At 41.1% G+C, this 21,822-nt stretch overlaps 1 protein-coding gene across 1 annotated transcript; it reads left to right on the top strand.

Annotated features, from left to right (window-relative positions):
- Nucleotides 1-1,075: 1,075 nt before the first annotated feature.
- On the top strand, nucleotides 1,076-8,209 carry LOC141463490 (carbonic anhydrase 1-like). The gene is made up of 7 exons (XM_074145927.1): nucleotides 1,076-1,112; nucleotides 1,323-1,520; nucleotides 2,693-2,811; nucleotides 4,680-4,775; nucleotides 5,666-5,728; nucleotides 6,738-6,893; nucleotides 8,099-8,209. The coding sequence occupies exons 1-7, from the start codon at nucleotides 1,076-1,078 to the stop codon at nucleotides 8,207-8,209; spliced, it is 780 nt and encodes a 259-aa protein (XP_074002028.1).
- Nucleotides 8,210-21,822: the final 13,613 nt, after the last annotated feature.

Raw genomic sequence — 21,822 nt, 5'->3', positions numbered from 1 at the left:
GATAAACCTTTTTTTATGTAGAAATAATTACTCCATACATTCAGTTCAAATGGTTACAAATATAGATAATAACACAACTATTGAATTATGCTGCAGTACTTGTCAAGCACAGGGTCCTAAAAAATACAATCCTGCTTTTAAACACACATGAGACAGAATTTAAGCCAGGCAACCCACTGTATGTATTAGTAGAAATTAGCTTTAAAACAGAGTCAGGGCATGGTACCGTATTACTGAAGAAATAGGTGATTGTGTGTAAATATTCTTGAACTACAGGATAGGACCTACTTAGGAGAAAACTGGAAGTTGGACTTCAATCATGCACTTAATCAAGTATCAGTCCCCAAGAAGATTGCCTTGAAGATTCCCAGCAGTACAAAAAAGGCTTGAGATAATTCCCAAAATATCTGAAGCTGGTAGGATTTAGCAGGCTTTGGACCTCCTCTTTTATTAATGAGGGAGTTGCTAGTCGTTCATATAATATTTAATTAGATATTGACCATTTTGTGTCACACTGTTGTTGTTATTTGTTTTCTGCCACTAAAAGCTACTGAGATTGATTGTTTTTTAGTGATTGTCAAAATTAATGTTCTAAAAGCCACACATAGATGTCTTAAATCATTGACATGGGTTTTCAAGAAGGCTGAGAATCCATTGCTTTCTGTGTTGTCTGCACTTTTATACCATAGTTATCCTTTGGATTATGAAGATTTAGTAAAAAGGTCTTTGGACAACATTTGAATAGTTAAAATTATGTATATTTTAATTTGGTATCTAACTCATATCTTTCTTAATATATGTACTGAATCAAAAAGTAAACAGGGTGCAAACCACACTGTTTCCTTATTACAATCCTTTCTCTTATCACAGTTTCTCATACCGTTCTGAAATCATATGAAATCAATAAAGGTTGGTTAGAAAATATTACTGTCTTTACTGTTTAAGCAGGCATATAAAAACCCAGGCATAAGTTAGAAATTCAGAAGAGAATCAAAGCAGAGATCTTGTCATAACAGCTTTCATTAGCACCAGTAGATTCTTTTTAAAGGAGACAGTACTTTGCAAGAAGAAAAAAATGGCAAGTTTGAACTGGAGTTATCAAGGAAACAATGGTAAAAGCTATCTTTAACAGAAAATCAGATTTATTTATAATATATTGATTATTTCTTTTTTCTTTCCTTATAAGAATTATTCAAAATTACATGGATTATTAACATATTAAGTATTACGTGTACAATTGGTTCCAAGGGAAAGTGACAGGAATTCAGCACCGGTACAGAATTAGAAGTAGAAAACACCAATTATTTATTTATTTTGCCTAGGACCTGACCACTGGCACAAATTATACCCTATTGCCAATGGAGACCGTCAATCTCCTATTGATATTCAAACCAAGGAAGTCAAAAAAGATGCATCTCTGGGACTTCTCCAGATCACCTGGAAGCCTTCCACATGCAAAGAGATCGTCAATGTGGGACATTCATTCCATGTGAATTTTGAGGATAAGGACAATCAATCAGGTTAGTAACAGGGGGATCCGGAGAGGGGGATGTGAGAAATCTGCTGGTTTCATTCTCTTTTTCTCTAATTTATATAGAAAACAAGACCAGTTGCTTTTCAGGAGAATAGGGTATGCTTGCTAACTTTGTTGTACTAGTTGGCAACATGCTTTAAGCGTCACAGAAGATCCAAATTATGTTCTTTAAAATTAGGACTTTTTGGCAAGTGTTCTTGTGTTAATGGCAAAAGGACTGGTAATTTCTCAGTAGGAAACCTCCAGGATAATCACTGTTGTGGGGAGGGTAAACTAGGAGCAGAGTTTCTAAACACAGTTACTCAGTTGTGCTTTTTTTTTTTTTTAAAATCAACATGGGATGGGAGACTCATACATATATAAAAGTTACTCACAGAATAACTCCATATGGAATCACTCTGGACAAGGTTTTTTTCCTCAGAGAGTCTTATTACCTTGATAGCAAAGGAGATTTATTTGTACTGATGTGTAATATCGCAAGTGCTGCAAGAATTCCAGGCACATTGCTAAGCATCATTCCCAATGGCAGGTGCCTATCGCTACAGTGGCAATCAATACACATTTATGTGCTCGTAAGCAAGGAATTAATGATAATGACCGATAAACAGTGTCCATAACATCCGAGTATACCTGTGGTATCTCATAATCTAAATTCAGAAAACTTCAAGTACCTGTAACTGTTAATTCTGTGAAGAAAGAGGCCTTTAAAATACTTTCTTAAATAATACAAATTTTAATGAGAAGTGAATTCCAAGAGGTAGGACAGTTTGTTGTGCAGTTATTAAAATTACTGTTTCTGGCAAACTGTTGTTTTTCTGCATTATTTTTCCTTTTATTTTCTCTCTAGGGTAGAAGGTGTGTTCTCAAATATTTCACCCGAATTTTGGAACTGTGTCGAGGAGAGGTGTAGATTTACTGTAACCAATGAACTCATATACATACCTAGAATTAAAACCTTCAATAATTTTGGCTTAACTGCACAAACTGTTGGTTTTTTTTTTTTCCTCCAGATGTTTACAAATAATCTAATATCAAAAGTTGTTAATATGTTAACGTGGAGAAAACTGCTTGCATGTTATGAAATCTTTGAGATCTGTAACTCACCTGTCAGGAAGACTTTATTGATTGATGTTTTTCCCATACTTCATGCATTTGTAGCGCTGACTGGTGGACCTCTCACTGGAACATACAGATTGCGGCAGTTTCATTTCCATTGGGGCCAAACTGATGAACAAGGCTCAGAGCACACGGTGGATGGAAGGAAATATGCCTCAGAGGTAGAGTCAATGAAAGAAAAGTTAAGGTCAAGTTTTCAAAGTCCATTCACCTACATTATCCCCAGGAAAAAGAAAAAGCATATGTGGATAGCTTTGACAGTTATTTTATTTTGCAAAAGCAATGCCATCTCTGCATGTGCAAAACTGGTTTTGCAAGAGCAAATTGGGTTTTGTGTTCAGTACAAGACTTATTAATCTAAATTTAGATAATCTAAATAGTGAAATAGGGCTGAAAGGTGCAGATAGAAAAGTAAGTAACATCTGCTAAATGTTAAAAAGGTCAGCTGTATAGGCATATTCAGCTTGAGACTAAATCAGCTGCTTTTGAAAAAGTCTGATCACCAAATTCCCCAGTATAATTGTTTCTGGAGCTCCTCACAGGTACAAGCATGCTGACCACTATAAGGTAGGTTTTTTTCTGACTTTTCAAGGACAGCAAATAAGAAGGAAACCCAGAAGTAATTAATGAAGAGAAAGAGGTAAAAAAGTTATCTAGCAAGGGCGCTAGCAGCTGTCAAGTACATTGAGATAATGAAGCAAGGTCTGTTTTATAAAAATTAAAAACCATTTCTAAAGTAACGGTTTTTATTTGTTTTCCAGTGTCCTGCTAATAGTCAACATCATCAACAAACAACTCGCGTTCAATTCATGTAACGTTATCTTTGGCAGCTTTTTAGATTTTAGGAACATTACATGACAAACAAATGAGATGGATTATTCATTTTTCATTTAGGCATTAGAAGCACGCAGCCAGAAGTGTGTTCCTAAGAGGAAATTTTCTGCTGTTGAGAGTGCTAAAGCTATCTCATTTGATACAGCCAAGATAAGAAAGGGGTGTTCCTTTAGAATTGCTTTCTGCCATAAAGAGATAGTGCACTTAAGCTGTGTTTAGGCAGCACACGATTAAGTGTTTAGTAGTTTGCTTTGAATCAATAGTTTGAAATATGTTGAAACAGTAAAGATGTTAAACTGAAAAGACAGCAATTCAGCTTCAAAAAATGCCAGAAGTTTTTTTAAAAAATCCGATTTAAATCAGAATTTTAAGATAATGTGCATTATATGATAATTTCTATGTTCTGTTTCTATATTTTAGAATCCCCTCCTTGTATTTTAAGAGGTTTTGATATTTTTTGTGACCGTGTTGCTGAAAGATTATACAAATAATCCAGACTATTGCCATAGAGTTACATAGTTGCTAAGCATATTCATAGGCGAGAAGGTATTTAAAGAAACTGTTATGATTTCCAAGTTCTGTAAGTTTTGGAAACTTTTATTTCACAAAAAATAGCTCAAGATATAATATGCAACATACTAGGCTGAACAAAAGTTCCTTAAAACTCTATTAAAGCAAATACCGTCAAATACTTGTTGAAAGACCTGTGTTGAATATAAACCCTCCACAGCTGTGATCCTCATGGCCAAATCATCAATCTTTTGCAGTAAATGGGACTATTGTGCATAAATATTGCACCGTGTATAACAAAGTGGTTACACACCTCATTAACGTACTACATTTTTAAAGACATGGAAATAAAGGCATGCACAGGAGACTGTTAACCATAGAGTTAGAAAAATATATGCCCCTTGTAAGCTGTGATTTTTCCACGTGTCTGTGTAACTTACCTCTAAATTGCTTTCAGGAATAGGTGCGGTTCTGCTTACCCCAAGATAAAGCCTGGGTGTGAGACCTGACAATGCCGGGGTAATTCAGCAGAACACCATAAATCTGCAGGCGTTCACAAGCACGTTCTCAGTTTCACAGTCAGCCCCTGAGCGCAGAGTGGCGTTTCTAACCCTTTTACTCGAATTGCGGCATTTATTTGTAGTAGAACCAGCAAAAAAACCGATCCTGTCAATTGCTTTTTTAGCTTCACCTTGTCCACTGGAACGCCGACAAGTATTCGAATGCAGCCGAGGCTTCCGACAAGCCGGATGGCTTGGCAATTGTCACTGTTTTCCTGAAGGTCGGTTACCGACACACCGAAAACACGTGTGTCTCTCTTCCCTTTCTCTATCAAAACTGAGGTCAGCGAGGAGGACTAGGAAAAACCGTGTCTTTGTGCCAAATCAGTGGAGGTGACTGTCACTTACCCTGCTTTAGCCCTTATTGCCGACTTTGCCCACGTTACCGCACGGATGTTTTACCCAAATCCCCATTTCACCCACAGAGCCTTACAAGATCGAGCTGTGCTTTAAAGGCGTGGGTGCTAGTGAGCTTGTGGTGTTTCATCCATCTTCGCAACAGGCAAGGCTCACACCTTCTGTGTTTGCTTTCCACTCCATTTACGATGATGGGAACTTTCACAGAAAGACAGTTTGAGTCACGTGCGCTGTTGCTGTCTATCGGCCAGAAGAGAAAATTCTAAATCAAAACTCCAAGAAATCTTGAATCTGTGCATGTGACATATTTAGCCTTCCAAAACCAACCGAGGCAGGAAAAAGAATTCTTTATTATTAAGGACTTTGTTATATCAAGAAAATATCATCAAATATGATTATATATTATTATATACCGTGAAAATATAACTACTCATAGTTCGCATTGCAAAAAAAGATATCAGCAAAATCACCCATGTGACTGCTTTCAAAGTGAATTTCAAGGCTAAGCACATATGATCAAAGCAATGATATACTTCTGAACCACAGATTATTTTTGCACCAGTTTGCGTTACTCTGCAAAGCCGAAGGAAAACTTCCTGTTATTTCCTCAAAAGTTCTAAATTTTGTCTTGTTCACAGTGAGTTTACAAAGCTAAACTAATCAACATTTATAAAGCATATTCTTATTCTTGATTCTGTTAGAATAAAACTGTTGTTATCTATTTAGGATTTTAAAGTATATTTTTTGTTTACAGCTTGGCTTATGCAATGAAAACCTGAAGGGTGTTTTGAAGGCCTTGGATTCAGTAAAGACTAAGGTACACGGCAGCACAGCCTGAGCATGGTGATATACAGAAGAGTTAAATTAAAATCTATTCAGCCTTTTTGAAGACTTCAGAATAGCGTGGGGGGTTCAGCTGAAGGAGATGAACACTGTTGAAGATGTGGGAGCTGAAAGCATGATCCTGGCCATGAGTTTTCAGGATCCCATGAGACATTTTGTATTGTCGGAGCTTCACCCTGTAGACAGCTATGGGCTCTTTGTGCAAGAGTACACAGTTCCTGATTCCTACCCAACCCTGTGCTTCCATCCATCTGCCTATTTAAAATTACCCCTGGTGTCCATCACCAGCACAGCCTTACAAGAACTGAACTGAAGTTTCACTCAGCTGGAGGAGGAAAAAAAAGAAGCAGAAATAACACCAGAACTGCACTTTTCTTAAGCTGTCTTGTAAAGCAGTGACTATTCCCACTAAGCCTCTCAAAGGCACAAGATAAGCAGAGATAGAATCTGAATATCTGAGTCTTTGTGAAGCACGTTAAAAATACAATACAGCATCTCCCACAGGATTTTAAAAAGGAATGTAGAATTTGACCCTGATCATACAAACATTATCAACATGTGTGAATCCTCCCTTTAGCCTCAACAGACAGCTGAAAATTAATTATACACTGAAGTGTTTTGCTTGCTCTGGGGCACAGAGTTCAGTATTTTGAAAAAAAAAGAAAAAAAAAGACACAAAAACCAAACCGCAATACAACCCTTTATTCAGTGATGACTTAACTCTTTGGTATCAGACACCATTTGGGAGGGAACTTGTTTCTTCTTTGTTCTTTTAAGTAACGCTGCTCATTGTCCGGGGTGCCTGCCTAGATGTATCTCAGTGTGAAACTTATCATCAGGGCGAGTAACTCACTGCTGATGCTATGAGAAAACACTAGCATTTTGAAAGGACCTCCTCTGATTTAGGAACACACTCCCTTGTAGCCTGAGTTGTTAATCTTACCTTACTCATGGGTTTCATTAACTCAGTGTATCTTCTACAGGGTAAGCAAGCTCCCTTTTCTGATTTTGATCCTTCAAGCCTGTTGCCTAAATCCTTGGATTACTGGACCTACAATGGCTCTCTGACTCATCCTCCTCTCCACGAGAGTGTCATCTGGATTATCCTTAAAGAGCCCATTATTATCAGCTCAGAGCAGGTACAGTATTACAAGAAATAAGACCCTTCTTGTCTTTTAGCTTGAGTGTCTTTATCACTTTACGTTTTGTCGCTGCATTTTATTAGGTTTATTTGTCTCATTTTTACTGTAAAATGAGTAGTACCTTTACACCACATTATTGCTCTTGATAAATACTTATGATTCTGCCTCAGCCAGGTAAGGCTACTCACATCTTACAAAGTCTTGTGGGAATTGAGATAAAATGACTTCAGATTGGTGGAGTTGCTTCCATTAGTTCAAGAAAGGCAATTCGCTTATTTAAACTTCCGTGCAGCACTGTGTTTCCCAAAGCAGAAGCAAGGCAGAAAGCTGACTTCTTCCCATCTTCATTCCTACAAGATTCCCCAAAAGAAATTCATATTCTCATTTAATCTCAGCCAAAAACCTGCCTGAGCGGGGAGTTTTGTCACATGCCACAAGGTCACGTAGCCAGAGTATAGTTCTCCGTCCAGTGCTATCATAGAGTGGTCAGGAGCTGTACCAATTGCTTTATTGTTGTATTATTTCCTAATAATGTCTATAGAACAAGCTAAATATCTCTCACTGGCCTTATTGAGGTAACTATTTTTTCTCTTCTAAACTCTAACGAAATTGTTTTATGCAGTTAAATTATTGCCACTTGTCCTTCCAAAGGTGTTTGAACTACTAACTGTCCAGATAAGGCTAGTTAAGTACTTTGAATCTTTGAAAATAAAAGCACACATGTAGAAATAAATTAGGTATTCTGAAGATCCTTAATATTTATTCAAGGTGTTATTAATTGGGCTATTCAATGGATAAGGAACAGAAGTTAAGTACAAATCATTTGACATAAAAAAGCAACATTTAAACCAAAGTTTAATTCATTCTAAGGCATTGTGTTTTACTTTCACAATCGACGAAATTTTTAATTTATCAAACCCCAGTTTTTTTCACATAGGTGATAACAGAGTGGTACCAGTGTCTGAAAGTTTCTGTGATAGTTGGATATAGGGGTGAGTAGGATATTCAAAGATGGTTATTTCTCCCAGTACTTCTGTGGCAGCATAAATCCTGACTCACCATTGGATTAATTCAATATTCTGAAGCTTAATTTTTTTTTTTTTTTAAATAGAAAGCTAGTTGGGAAGTATAACAATTTCTCACTGACATGCAATATAAGAATGAAAAGCTGAATATAACCCTTCCTTCCTCGCCCCATTTAGCTGGCTCAGTTCCGCACAATCCTGTCTTCTGCCGACGGGGAAGCACCTTGTCCCATCCTGAGCAATCACCGGCAACCCCAACCGCTGAAAGGCAGAGTGGTGAGAGGCTAATTCCAGACAACCAGAGTGAATCTGGAGCACAGTCTGCTCATCAAGAGCAACAGATCCAAACAAAGACTAGGAAAGAATCTGCCAAAGAAATAAGAACGTGCATGTGTTCTTAGCTGCAATATTCCTGTCCTGCCAGAAGCTGCTGTAATTCACTGTGGCATTCGGCTAGTGCTTTTACTGGAATTAATCTATATTCTTTTCGTGGTAGGCAACTAATCCAGTTTAACGCATGACTTTTAACAGTGAAATGTACTTGAAAATTTCTAATGAATTTTCACATTCCTTCCAATGTACTAAGTAAACCGTGGTGATAAGAAATAACGTAATTGTTCAGACTGAAATTAATCAGTACTCAGATTCCCACAAGGAGAGTTTATGCAATTGTATGAGGTCTGTTGTTTTTTGCAATGAAATTGCTACTGTGAATGGCAATTACTAATGGATTATTGCTGATTTGGCTAATAAATGTTTTTTTTTTTTCTAGTTTAACTGATATTTGCCTGATTAAAATTAAATTAATAAAGCAAGAGCTTTGAAATGAAATAGTACTTTAATGGTGCTATGCTATCAGTGTGTTAAAAGAAAGTGTGTGATAATTGCTGTTCCATTTCACTTGCAGATCTAGTAAAGAATAATTAGTAAATAATAAAAATAATAAATTAGTAAAGAATAGTAAAGAAAATTAGACATATACCCATGGAAAAAAAGAAGCCCCTTGGTCTGGCTGTACATTTAAGTCACACACTTATTTCACTATTTCTCAAGCCGAGCAGTACTCAGCTTTCCAAACAGCTCCAGCAGTGACAACTGAATTATTTAATAGCCAGCAGTGGCAAAAGTCTGAAGAAGATAGTCAGACTCTACAAGGAACAACATAAACCATTAGAACAGAAATTAGGTTTCCAGTTCACCCCGTTATGTATCTTAAATGTTGACTGAAATGACGAAGTACCTTCATTAAATGACGTGACTATTATCTGTTGGGGTTTTGCAGCACATGTTGCTACAGATATAGTTTTGGTTCAAAAGCTGAATTGCTTTCAATGCAGAATACCACAGAATCACAGAATCACAGAATATTTTTGGTTGGATGGGACCTTTGAGATCGAGTCCAACCAACAAAAAAACCCCAAAAACAAACAAACAAAAAAACCCCCCAAAAAACAAAAAAAAACCACACCCAAAAAATCCCAGAACACCAACACCAAAACCAAACCAAACACCCACAACCACACCCCACACCCACCCACAAACAGACACAAACCAACAATCTCGGGCACTAGAGCATGCCCCGAAGTGCCATGTCTACACGCTTCTTAAATACCTCCAGGGATGGCGACTCCACCACCCCCCTGGGCAGGCTGTTCCAGTGCCTGACCACCCTCTCAGGAAAGTAATTCTTCCTAATATCTAATCTAAACCTCCCCTGCCCCAACTTCAGACCATTTCCTCTGCTCCTGTCATTATTCCCTTGGGAGAAGAGGCCAACACCCACCTCTCTACACCCTCCTTTCAGGGAGTTGTAGAGGGCAATGAGGTCCCCCCTCAGCCTCCTCTTCTCCAAACTAAACATGCACAGTTCCTTCAGTTCCCAGTTCCCACCTCTGCTACAGTCAGCTGCATTCAGTGGGACATTCTCTTAGGTCTGGCTCTTCAGCTAACCAGAGTGTGTATTCAACAGCTGGTTCAATGAGACCTTAGTATTGGACCAGAACATGTGAAATGAAATAAAAAACTACCTACTTTCCCCAATCAAATTATCTTATGCCTGGCTGGCTTGTGTGCCCTTGCTGCCTTGTGCCATTAGCCTGTTAAGCACGATGACGAAAGTCAAGACTAACTTAATTCCATGCAATGCACTTGTAAGAAACACAATAAATTTCTATCAAGACCTTTCTTTATTCTGTTCCAAAACAGGTGCTGCTTTCTGTATGAAATAGGTTTTGAGATATCACAAGAAATTTACACCTGAAAAAAAAAGGAGAGGTCGTTTAGTTTTGTTCTACTACCTTGGAAAGAAAAGAAAAATTGTTAATTGAAAGTGCAGAAGAGTGAGCACAAACTGCGAATAAGCACATTGCAGCTAAAATGAAATCAATAAAATACAAAATAATGAAATTCAGCTTAGTTTTAGACCTCCACCTTTATGAACAAGAATCTCCCTTTTGTCAGAAAAACCTCTTGTCCAAATAATACCAGTCCCTGATGCAGAATCGTTAAAATGGGAGTTCACCCATAAGCAAGGGAATGAGGATCTCAGTATCCAAAAGCAGTCTCCACTTCCGTGCTAATTAAAAAGAAGACAAATAACATTCAGTCAGATATTCCTGCCATTCTCACCAGCAATACCTATTCCTATTACCTTATTAAGCAAAGCTGGTGAAATGTCTCTTTCTGTTCCTAAGCTTAGAAAAAAATTACAAAGAGACCAATAATTCCCTCAAGTAATTGATACTTTCTTAACGAGCGGTCCCGAAACCACACCACTTGTCTCTGCCTTAGTGCAACAACTGCACCATCCCTTTAACAGCTGTGAACAGGGAGATAATAATTTTCACTCCGCTCAGTTCTCTAGAGAAAAATCTGATGGTGTTTCTGGGAAAAGTGAGGACAGAGACACAACTATATCATTTTGACTAGTTTCAGAGGAGGCACCTTCCTTGCGATGGCAAAAAAATTAAACTTCACAAAGGGATCACAATGGGCACGCATCTGAGAGAAATGGGAACAAGTCTGTTAGGCAGAACAACAGCTTCCTATACAGAGCTGCTTCATTCAGAGACTCTTTAAAAAGTTCTCTAACTGGTGTCCTGAGCTATACCTTGTAATTTCTCAGATTTAGGGTGGGCCTGAGCTGCAGAGCTTTGGGTTCAATCAGGTGGAGACCTTTGCATGTGTGCACAAGGGTGACAGGAAGTGGGAAGCTGGATTGATTAGTTTGTCTCAAGTTCGGCTCCGACGAAAATGACTTCATCCTGCTTCTTTTTGTGTAACTCCTTTGGAAAACTGCTTTAATAAAATACAAGTGAAAACATCAAGTAGGAACAACTGTGAAAACCCAATGGACCTGATTAGGACAACTAGGAAAATGAATAAACAATTCATAGTCTAGGAAACAGGCAAGGGAAATGTTCTTGACTTGATCAAGGAAAGGCAAGCTCATTCCATAGTATCTCTAGACTTTGACTACCAGTGAAGGAGAAATCTCTTATCTTTATAGCAAAGAAAGAGAACAAACTGCAAACATGATTTTATTTTAGGACATAAAGCTATCACTATATTGACATCTAATGGTACTTGCTGGCAATATAAAAGAGATGGAAAGGAAAATTACCCAGTGCAGTAGTTTGAATGGGTGATTTCTCAAGGCCAAAGACTTGAGGAAATTACACAGGAAAACATTCTTTCTTAAAAGAATACTATTTGTGCCTTTTACCAGAATGAATCGTTTTCTCATCTGCTGCTCTATATTTTATCCATACATAATAATGTTGGTATTTGTGTGCTGCGCATCAATAGCCAAACCCCACAGTAAATCACCTTTTGTCCCAAATGACAGAGAAACAGGCAAATGCAAGCTACCACAGATGACACTCATCTAGAGAGCTTCTACTAAGCTTCTCCTCATCTTGCAAAGACTTTCAAAATACAGTAACCTTGCTAAAATAAAGTTTGCTTGTGTAGCTCCACAGCTGTGAAAAAGTAGTTAACACAGTGTTTAGCATCTAATCATCAGAAGGGGCTTCAGGTCAGGCTCCAGCTACCTCTTCTGTCTTGTTCTCTGCTGGGTGCATGAACTAGGACTCCTTTTTTTGGGTTATAAGGCAAAATTGGGTTGGTTAATGCTCCACATTCTTTTTTTTTCTTTAGAAAATCCTTCCTAATTCAACTTTTCCCTCATGTTTAGGGAAGAAGCGTACTGTTATAACCACAAGGGTGTCAACTTTTTCACAATGAAAAAAAAATCATCTATAGGAATAATCTCCCCAGGGAAGCGATGGATTCCCCAATATTGAACACTTTTAAGATTCAGCTGGGCAGGGTACTGGGCCATCTTGTCTAGAACGTGCTTTTGCCAAGAAAAGTTGGAGCAGATGATCCTTGAGGTCCCTTCCAACCTGTTATTCTATGATTCTGTGAACTGATAAGTGTGCTTTGAGAATGCCCAGATAAAACCCTGTAGATGAGAAAGGCTGAGGAGGCCTAGTTAATAGTTAATAGCTCCTTATAAAGTTTAGGGATTTTACTGTAGGGTATGTAGATCTTTTCACAAAAGGAAAGACATTATACAAGAAATCTTACTTCTTTCATAAGACTTTCTGGGAATCCCTTACATCTCTAATCCCATCTATAACAGGTGCAGCAATGCAGTGCTGAGCAAGTCCAGCAGCACGTGATGGGAAAAGTGGGGCTTGGAAGCTGCTAGCAACAATGCTGGGCAGTGGAAGAAACCACTTAAAATTGAAGTTGGTTGAGCAGACTGTTTCGAAAATGTCCAGATGTAATACTAGCTCTTGAAACTTTAAAAATTGTTTTCCAAGCAAAACTGCTTGTCAACACATTCTCTAGCAATTCTGAGTTTCTTGATTGCATTATTTATCAAAGAAAAGAAAAGAAAAGAAAAGAAAAGAAAAGAAAAGAAAAGAAAAGAAAAGAAAAGAAAAGAAAAGAAGAGAAAAGAAGAGAAAAGAGAAAAGAAAAGAAAAGAAAAGAAAAGAAAAGAAAAGAAAAGAAAAGAAAAGAAAAGAAAAGAAAAGAAAAGAAAAGAAAAGAAAAGAAAAGAAAAGAAAAAAAGAAAAGAAAAGAAAAAAAAGAAAAGAAAAGAAAAGAAAAAAATTGCTGAAGAAAATCCCACCAGCATTAATGGTGTACTGCTACCTACATTATGGCAATGCATTATAGCTTCCTTGCATGCCTCATTCACCTTTTTTTGCATTAGCACAAAGCTCAAATAAAATGCTTTTATTTTTCGACTGCTTAAGCCATTAAGTATTTTGCAATGAGGTAACCAAGAGATCACACCATAAAAGCTTTAAAATCAACAGACTAAATTGGGCCACAAAGTTCACCGTAGCGTAGCTAGAGCCAAGTCAGTTCCAATAGTAGATGTGTAGGAACAATATACCCATGGGACTGGTTCACGCCTGTACAGCATACTGTGACTAATTTCTTTAAGGGTTATCAGTCGCAGCACTAAGTCAGCCAAAGGTGTAAGATTCTTCTCGGAAGGGTGCTAAAGGAGCCTGGGTGTCAACAAGGCAGCTGCTCTCCCGAGGGACCGAGTGCCCTCCATTGCCAAGGCCTCCTGGTGGCTTCCTGCAGAGGAGCTGCCCCCGGGGGTGCTGGCCCGCTGGGATCCGGCAGCCCCAGGGGATGCGGGACCAAGCTGTGCCATTTCGGGAGCAGTGACGGCAGCAGCACTTTCTGTTCCTGCAGCCTGAAATGAGCACTTCCCTCACCACCAAACTATCCCCACCTGATGATCCCTTTTTAGATATCCATTACATTCACTTCCTATTTTGTCTGGGGAGAGCTACTGCCTCACATTTGGATAAATCTGTGAAATCAAGAGGCTGGAATACCTTATCCCTGGTATTCACTGTGTCAGGCAATGCGTAGCCTCTGCTCAATTTTCTCATAAATATACACACACACTGTCCAGGGTGGAAATTTAAGAGCGAGCTGAGGAAAGCCCCAAGCTCCCCTCTCTCTCCCTGCCCCAGGGGGTGAGCTGGCTTCCTTCCTGGTACACTCTTTGAAGCATTTGCCACTTCTCAGCATACCCATGAGCTTAAATCCATCCTGCCCAAGCAAGAGAAATCCAAAGATGGCCGAGGGGTGACTGAGCATGTCCCACACCTGGTGGCTGCTCTGGGCAGATGTCTTTCAGTGGGACGATGGCTGCCGGAGCAACGCCTCAGTAACAGGGTACAGCAGGGCAAGGGGCAGCATGTGCTGCCACAGAGCATGGCTGGGGATCGGTCCCGGCTGCAGACATGTCTTGAATTCTTGTCCAGGTGGCCAAGAAGGCCAACGGCATCCTGGCCTGGATCAGCCATAGCATGGCCATCAGGAGTAGGGAAGTGATGGTGGCTCTGTACTGGGCACCGGTGAGGCCTCACCTCGAGTGCTGTGTTCAGTTCTGGGCCCCTCACTACAGGAAGGACATTGAGCTGCTGGAGCGTGTCCAGAGGAGAGCCACCAAGCTGGTGAGGGGTCTGGAGAACAAGTCATACGAGGAGAGGCTGAGGGAACCGGGCATGTTTAGTTTGGAGAAGAGGAGGCTGAGGGGAGACCTCATTGCCCTCTACAACTCCCTGAAAGGAGGGTGTAGAGAGGTGGGTGTTGGCCTCTTCTCCCAAGGGAATAATGGCAGGAGCAGAGGAAATGGTCTGAAGTTGGGGCAGAGGAGGTTTAGATTAGGTATTAGGAAGAATTACTTTCCTGAGAGAGTGGTCAGGCACTGGAACAGCCTGCCCAGGGAGGTGGTGGAGTCACCATCCCTGGAGGTATTTAAGAAACGTGTAGACATGGCACTTCGGGGCATGCTCTAGTGCCCGAGATTGTTGGTTTGTGTCTGTTTGTGTGTGGTTTGTTTTTTGGGGGTTCTTTTTGTTGGTTTGGGGTTTTTTTGTTGGTTGGACTCGATGATCTCGAAGATCCCTTCCAACCATGAAGATTCTGTGAATTCAGCCCCGGCTCAGCCCCTCTGGCCGCCGAGCTCACCCCCAGGTGAGCAAGAACTGACTTTGGGACACACAGTTTCCTAAGCAGTGGTTTTGACCTTTTGGTCACAAAAGCATCAGATGTGCAGAGGAATCTTGGCAGCATGAGGCTGTGTTTTTTTGAGAACCCGCAAATTTGACTTGTGGTGATGGTTTGGCCTACTCTTATTCTCGCTGAAGTCTTCAGCAAACTGCCCGTTGACTGAAGTTGTACAGGATAAAGCAGTGAATGAGGCTGAAAGACTGGGGAAAAGTAGTGTAAGTATAGTCTGGCATGACCAAATCTAATGCAATAAAACCTCTCTGTCTGGGACATTCAGTTACCAGAGCAATGTCATAACATGAATCAATATCAAAGACCAAGTCACACACTGCCAACACTTTTTTATAAATGGTAGCTCTGAACATGCCCTCTCCTGCCCTGCTGTAAACTCTCTCCTTCGGCTGGAGGGGTGTTAATCAGGAGAGACCTGAGGGCCGGGGCAATCTGGTCATCTGGGCCGCCCCGTGAAACCAAAGTGCTTCCTCATGATAAGGAGACACAAACCCTTGGCACACCAACAATGTGCTGCCAGGAAATGTTTAGATTTACCCTTGAGAAATGTGTTAGGATGGATTTGGTAGTAGTGGCACAAAAAGCTATCAGCAGCTGATGCAATAGGACCAGCGCTTTCTTATCTGGAGATTGCCCCTAAGGAAGAGCAAAGAGGGAGACATCCACGGGCCCTTCTGTGAAAGCGACTGGGCTTCCCTGCAGTCTTCTGAGGGAGGCCAGGTCTGTTAGTCCCCTCCTTCCCTTGCCAAACTGTGTGCTCTCCCACTGATTCGCACAGTTGTGAAGTGTGGTCTAATGTCCTTTCACAGAACCTTCTTAATTATCTTTGTGGAACAACACTGGCCATTTCTCCAAGGGCAACCTACTTTGGAGGTGTGACCCAATGGAGCCATTGTGTCTTCTGTGCACATCTGCAAGAGGAATACATGAAATGGTCACACTCCTTCACCCATTCAGAGTGCTTTCAGCCCTTGAACAAGCCCTGTAGGATTAACATTAGGCAGGATTTTACAAGGTGGCCAGCTAGCGATGTTGCATTTTGCATTTCCATTACATATCCCGCAGCAAAGTTTGTAACATGGATTCTTTTGTCATTGGGTCAAGGGAGAGAAAGGCTCCAGGAGAAGCCTCCACACAGCTTTAGATAATTATTGCAAATGAAAGCTCAGCCAAGACCTACAAAATTGTTTCCTATTTCTCTCATTGTACCCTGCTTCTGGCCTCCTAGGTTTCCCTGGTATGAACGTTGCTGACCTACCCTGTGAGCCTTTACCTCTTCTTCGAAGTTGTATGCATATTGTCGTATGTGTATTTCTTTCTTCAAGTGACATTTTAACTCGTTTGAGCATATCTGATTGATGAGACGAGGGTGGAAAACAGATATTTGGCTCAAGCAGTTGCAAGACCGTATACTTATGTACAGGAGATCAAGCTCTAGACCTATTTCTGAAATCTCATTTCTGTGATACTAAAACAAGTTGGGCCAGTTGTGAAAGGAGCATCGAGGGAATTCAAATAAATGGTTCAACAGAACAATAGTGTAGTATAAAGGAGTATATATTAAAACCAAATTGTGTTCAAGGCTGTGACGTACACACTGTTCGCAATAATTTTCTTCTGTAGACCTCCAGGAATAAAGGGTTATGGTTATTCCAACGAGAGTGTTAGACTAATATTAAGATTCAGCAACTACTCCTGAACCCTTGTTCCCAAAAGTTGTGCTTTGAAATCTCTAAGCATCACAACAGAAGTGACCCAACTTGACACAGGGCTGGAGCTGCCATTTATTAGGAGATCTCTCAGGTAATCATACTTCAAGGAAATTAAAAGCTTCGTTTTAAATGGCTAATCGAGGGGTTAATTACCAGTTTGAAGGTATTGATGTGACTACTGCAAAAACATGAAGAAAAAATGGTGCAAAGTTAGGAACAGAACAAATTTTCTGCCCATGCTAGAGATGGCTTAGCCCCCTAGAGCAGACCTACTATTAAAACACAGCTTTTCAAAACCACCTTCTACTGCTCTCCCTGAGACAGATACGTGACCTGCTCCTGGCCTAAAATCAGCTCTTCCCACACACCCGTTTTTCCAGGCTGCAAATCATAAAGGTCCTCTTTTCTCATGGAGAAAGAAGAAGGGGCCCAATTTCTACTTTCTCCCATCCTCCTCAGTCGCACCCACATGCTCCTGGCTTTGACCGCAGGACCAGTTGGTCCTAGTTTTACCACATACATAACAAAGATGGTGGAAATCACTTATGTGCTGGCTTCTGTGACACAAAAATCTTAAATTTCTGCTGAAAGACAACAGACTTTCACAAACAGAACAAGCACTAATACACCCATTTTGTAAATTAGGAGAAGCACAAGAAAGGCTTACAATACAATTCAGAAGATGCATTTTGGCATCTAAAATCATAGAATCATAGAATCATAGAATGGTTAGAGTTGGAAGGGACCTTAAAGATCATCGAGTTCCAACCCCCTGCCATGGGCAGGGACACCTCCCACTAGAGCAGGTTGCTCAAAGCCCCATCCAGCCTGGCCTTGAACACCTCCAGGGATGGGGCATCCACAGCTTCCCTGGGCAACCTGTTCCAGTGCCTCACCACCCCCACAGTAAAGAATTTCCTCCTGATATCTAATCTAAATCTCCCCTCTTCCAATTTAAAACCATTACCCCTTGTCCTGTCACTACACTTCCTGACAAAGAGTCCCTCTCCGGCTCTCCTGTAGGCTCCCTTCAGATATTGGAAGGCTGCTATGAGGTGTCCCCGGAGCCTTCTCTTCTCCAGGCTGAACAACCCCAGCTCTCTCAGTCTGTCTTCATAGGGGAGGTGCTCCATCCCTCTGATCATCTTTGTGGCCCTCCGCTGGACCCATTCTAACAGGTCCATGTCCTTCCTGTGTTGAGGACTCCAAAGTCCTGGATGGATTCCAGGTGGGGTCTCACGAGCGCAGAGTAGAGGGGTAGAATCACCTCCCATGACCTGCTGGCCACACTTCTCTTGATGCAGCCCAGGATGTGGTTGGCTTTCTGGGCTGCCAGTGCACATTGCCGGCTCATGTTGAGCTTAAATGAAAGCTTAAATGAAACAGGATGAATGTCAGTGGCTAAATTCAGTAGAGAACGCCAGAAAGCATATGCCAGCCTGCCTCTCTCATTTACGAGACATCTAAATACCACCATGGTGCAGAAACGCCATGTGCAGTGGTGTCCACGCAGCAGCCAGCTTACAGAGACTTAAGTGTCCAGACAAAGTGAGGACAAGGTGTCACACAGGCGGTCCGGCGGGATTCAGAAAGGAGAGAGGCACTGGTGAAGCCTCAGGTCATACTGCTGCACATGGCACTCCTAACACACTAGAAGTGTTAGCCCTGCCCATACCAGCGACTGGAGAGAGATGGGACTTGGCCTTGGTCAAGTGGAAGCTCTCCAGCATGGTTTTGGCAAATGTCAGCTAGAGCTTTCTGTAAGAGGGCCCAGGCAGGGTGAAGTGATGGTTCCCAATAGACCGTATGGAGGAAGATACCCAGGAAATTTCAGCTGTACAGACTCAGGACATGTTCTTGAGTCTTATGGCCCTTGTTCCAGGACCAGAAAGTGGGCCCTGCCTTGCTTTATTTACCACCATAGGCACAGCTATTAAGTTCACTGCAAAACACAGCAGATATGCTTGACTTCCCTCTGGAAAAGCAGGGGGTGCTGGTAGTTAAAACACTCATCAAGAAGTAGACGGCTTTTCCCTGCTCAGTCTGAGGGATCCCTGTTGTCACTGCGAGCGCCCTAATGGGCAGGCTTTGAACCAGCCCATCAGGAGGCATCTGCTACACTGGTTTTTAACATGAAGTCTTTGCTGCTGTAGCTGGATCGTACTTATATTGTGGGTGTGATATTATGCCTCTCTTTAAACTCAGAAAATAAAGTGATAGCAAGAAGAATATGCAACTAAATAATTTCTTTTTAACTATTTAGCCCCTCACTTGGTTAGTGGTTTTATTCCTTTGCTGGGTAGCTTTTTCCCTGCCAAATGGGAAAGGTAACTCTTAGTGCCAGTAAGAAGCATGAGCTAATATTTGTACAGCGCCTACCAATGCAAGAGTGCCAAGTACTAGAAGCGCCAAGTACTGTGAAGCACATCTTAGCACTCAAAGACCTGCGTGCTGAATAGTTGACCCAGTGCCCAGGCTGGGATGCCTACTGACTCTGAAGAGACTGAATATAGCCTTAAGCTATAACTGAAAGGAAGTCCAGTACAGACATATAAGTAACAGCTTGTAAATCGCAACTAAACAGCAGCGCGCACTTTTCAGAAAAACAAGTGGAGCTCTCTTTTTCAATACAAAGCAGTTCAGTCAGTCGCGTTTTCCCCTTGCATGAACTACTGGGTGCAAGGTGCAAGAGAAAACTCTTGAGTTTAATCTTTTTTTGGATCTCGACCTGTTTTTAGCTAGAGCTTAGTGCAAGTAACTCTCCAAACTCTACAAAATGATGCAACACACCCGTGTCGGTCACTAGGGAAAAGTGAAGTACAATCATGAGACTTCAGTATTATTTAAGCGATATCACACCTAGGCAGTGTGTGTATCCCCGTGCTGTTCTGCTCCGATATCCTGGGTGTTCCCACCCCGTTCTGAGATAGCCACGTTGCAGGGTTAGAGCTAGATTAGTAGATTACTTCCTGATTGCCATAAGCCAGAGGTGGGGGCAGTGTAGGTTGAATATACCCTCTGTACACTGACCCAGAGGGTCAAATCCAGATCAGTAAAAATGACAGTTATCCAATAAACTATTAAAAAAAAAAAAAAAAAAAAGGCAGGCAGGAAAAGAACATTTTAGTAATGCGTTGTCTTGTCCACAATTAAAACTCTTTCTGTAATCACACAGATTTATTTCCAGCTGGCGCACATTTGCAGTGTGCTTGTGTAAAACCAAGGAACCTGCCTTGGTCCTCACAGGGATATGAAGATACGTCATAACTGAGAGAGACAGGTAGGCAAATGCTTTCTGGAACCTCACGCTGAGAGTCAGGTCAAGGTGGTGCCACGGCTGAAGCGAGCACCGCTGTCGACCCAAATCTGCCGGCAAACTGAAGCAGAAAGTGGTTTCAAGTAACTGGTCAGATTTCCTATATGAATCTTTACTGACCCACTGCCCAAGGTCTGCCCAGCAGCTTTCCATATGCTCAGGGAAGTCCAGCTAAGCCAAAACATGCTGGACCTACAGAGCCTGCTTGGTAGTACTGACACGGCCATGCACAGTCCAGGCTCCCCATACAGAAATGACTTCAAAACTATTTTTTTTTTTTTTTTTTAATGCCTGGGGAAACTTCCAGCTAGAAGAAAACACAGAAAAACTTACCTTGCTCCTATAGTGGTTGTTTCCAGCATGCAGCTTTTAGGCATGTGTGGAACTATGTGATGGCAACTGCTTACAGAAAACAGTGAGCGTTTAAATGCACAGATTCACCCAAACACGATCTTTTAAATCTGAAAGGCTTTTGTTATGCATCTGAAGGAAATTGGGTTTTTTTCCATGATCCTTGTTTCACTTTTAAGAAAGGGAGTAAGTCACAATCAACAGCACCTCTTAGTACATGAGTTATGTTACATGCTCTTCTTCCACAGGCTGACGCTTCAGGACACTGTGCATGTTGCTCCGGCTGTCGTGTCAGTGTGAAGGCGATAGCCAGACCATTGCCTTATTTACAATGACATCTACTGGCAAACGCCATCTGCAAAAGGCCTCTTCTTCTATTAGAAGTTTTTTTTTGGTGTTCATGCTCCTATCTTTGGCATTTTTCCTCATTTTCTTCACATCTCACCACTCAGTTGTTCACAGTCAGCTCAACGGCATAGATTATTCAATATAGTTTAGTCTGTTGTCACCTTTTCAAACCCAATCCCTCTGTCCTCAGTCACACATCTATCTCCAGAGCGTATGTCAAAATAGAACGAGATTTTGTATCATCAGCACCATTTGCCAGTGCATGTAAGAGCGCTGGTCATCTCCAACATCCAGGAGACACATCTTCTGTCGAGGTAGCATCGTCTCAACGTCGTATATTTAGCATTCCCACATACCTACCTACTGAATGCAGCTGTCACTGACACCATCCACACAGCAGAACTGAAGCCTCTCTGGGCACAGGACCTTGCCTGCTGACTTCAGGAGGCTGGTGGAGTCCAGTGTCAGCTTAATTCCACAGCACTCAACACAACCTACTGTGCTCTAGACTCATCCTCCAGCTCTTCCTGTATATTCTACGCTGTATGTCTGTACATATACATAATACGCATATAGTGCATTGTGTATATATTGATAAACATATATAGAGAGAATATACATAGAAAGTTCAGTAGAGTTGCTAAACATTTTAGGAACAGTATGTAAGGACGGTAATTACATTAACATCATCAGACTGTGAGTACAGAAGAGAACAATTAAAGGATTTGCTCAGGGTATCTGCTGAAGACACTACACATCACGTTACAGCTACCCAAATAATGTTAATTAATATATAGTTTTGCTTTAATTTTGCCTTATATAGTTATTTCTTTGTATCGGACAGTTCAAAACTAATCCGGTCCAATGCACGTGCTGCAGCAGACATTTGTGAACGGCTTTGTCCTGGGCTTTGCTTCTGGCTTTTGTTTTCCTGATGAAGGTTCCTTGAACCAGTCACGAAGATGAGCTAAACTGTTTCGAGAGATTCAAGGCTTCTTTTGGGCATTGGGCCAACAGGCTGGAAGGTCGATGATCTCAAAGGTCCCATCCAACCAAAAATATTCTGTGACTCTGTCTTTGGCTGGTCTCTGCAGACGTTTTTAACA

This window comes from Numenius arquata, chromosome 3 (assembly GCF_964106895.1).
Source record: "Numenius arquata chromosome 3, bNumArq3.hap1.1, whole genome shotgun sequence".
Taxonomy (NCBI): Eukaryota; Metazoa; Chordata; class Aves; order Charadriiformes; family Scolopacidae; genus Numenius; species Numenius arquata.
The sequence above is the reverse complement of the archived record's forward strand: the minus strand, read 5'-3'. Positions and strand labels throughout refer to the sequence as shown.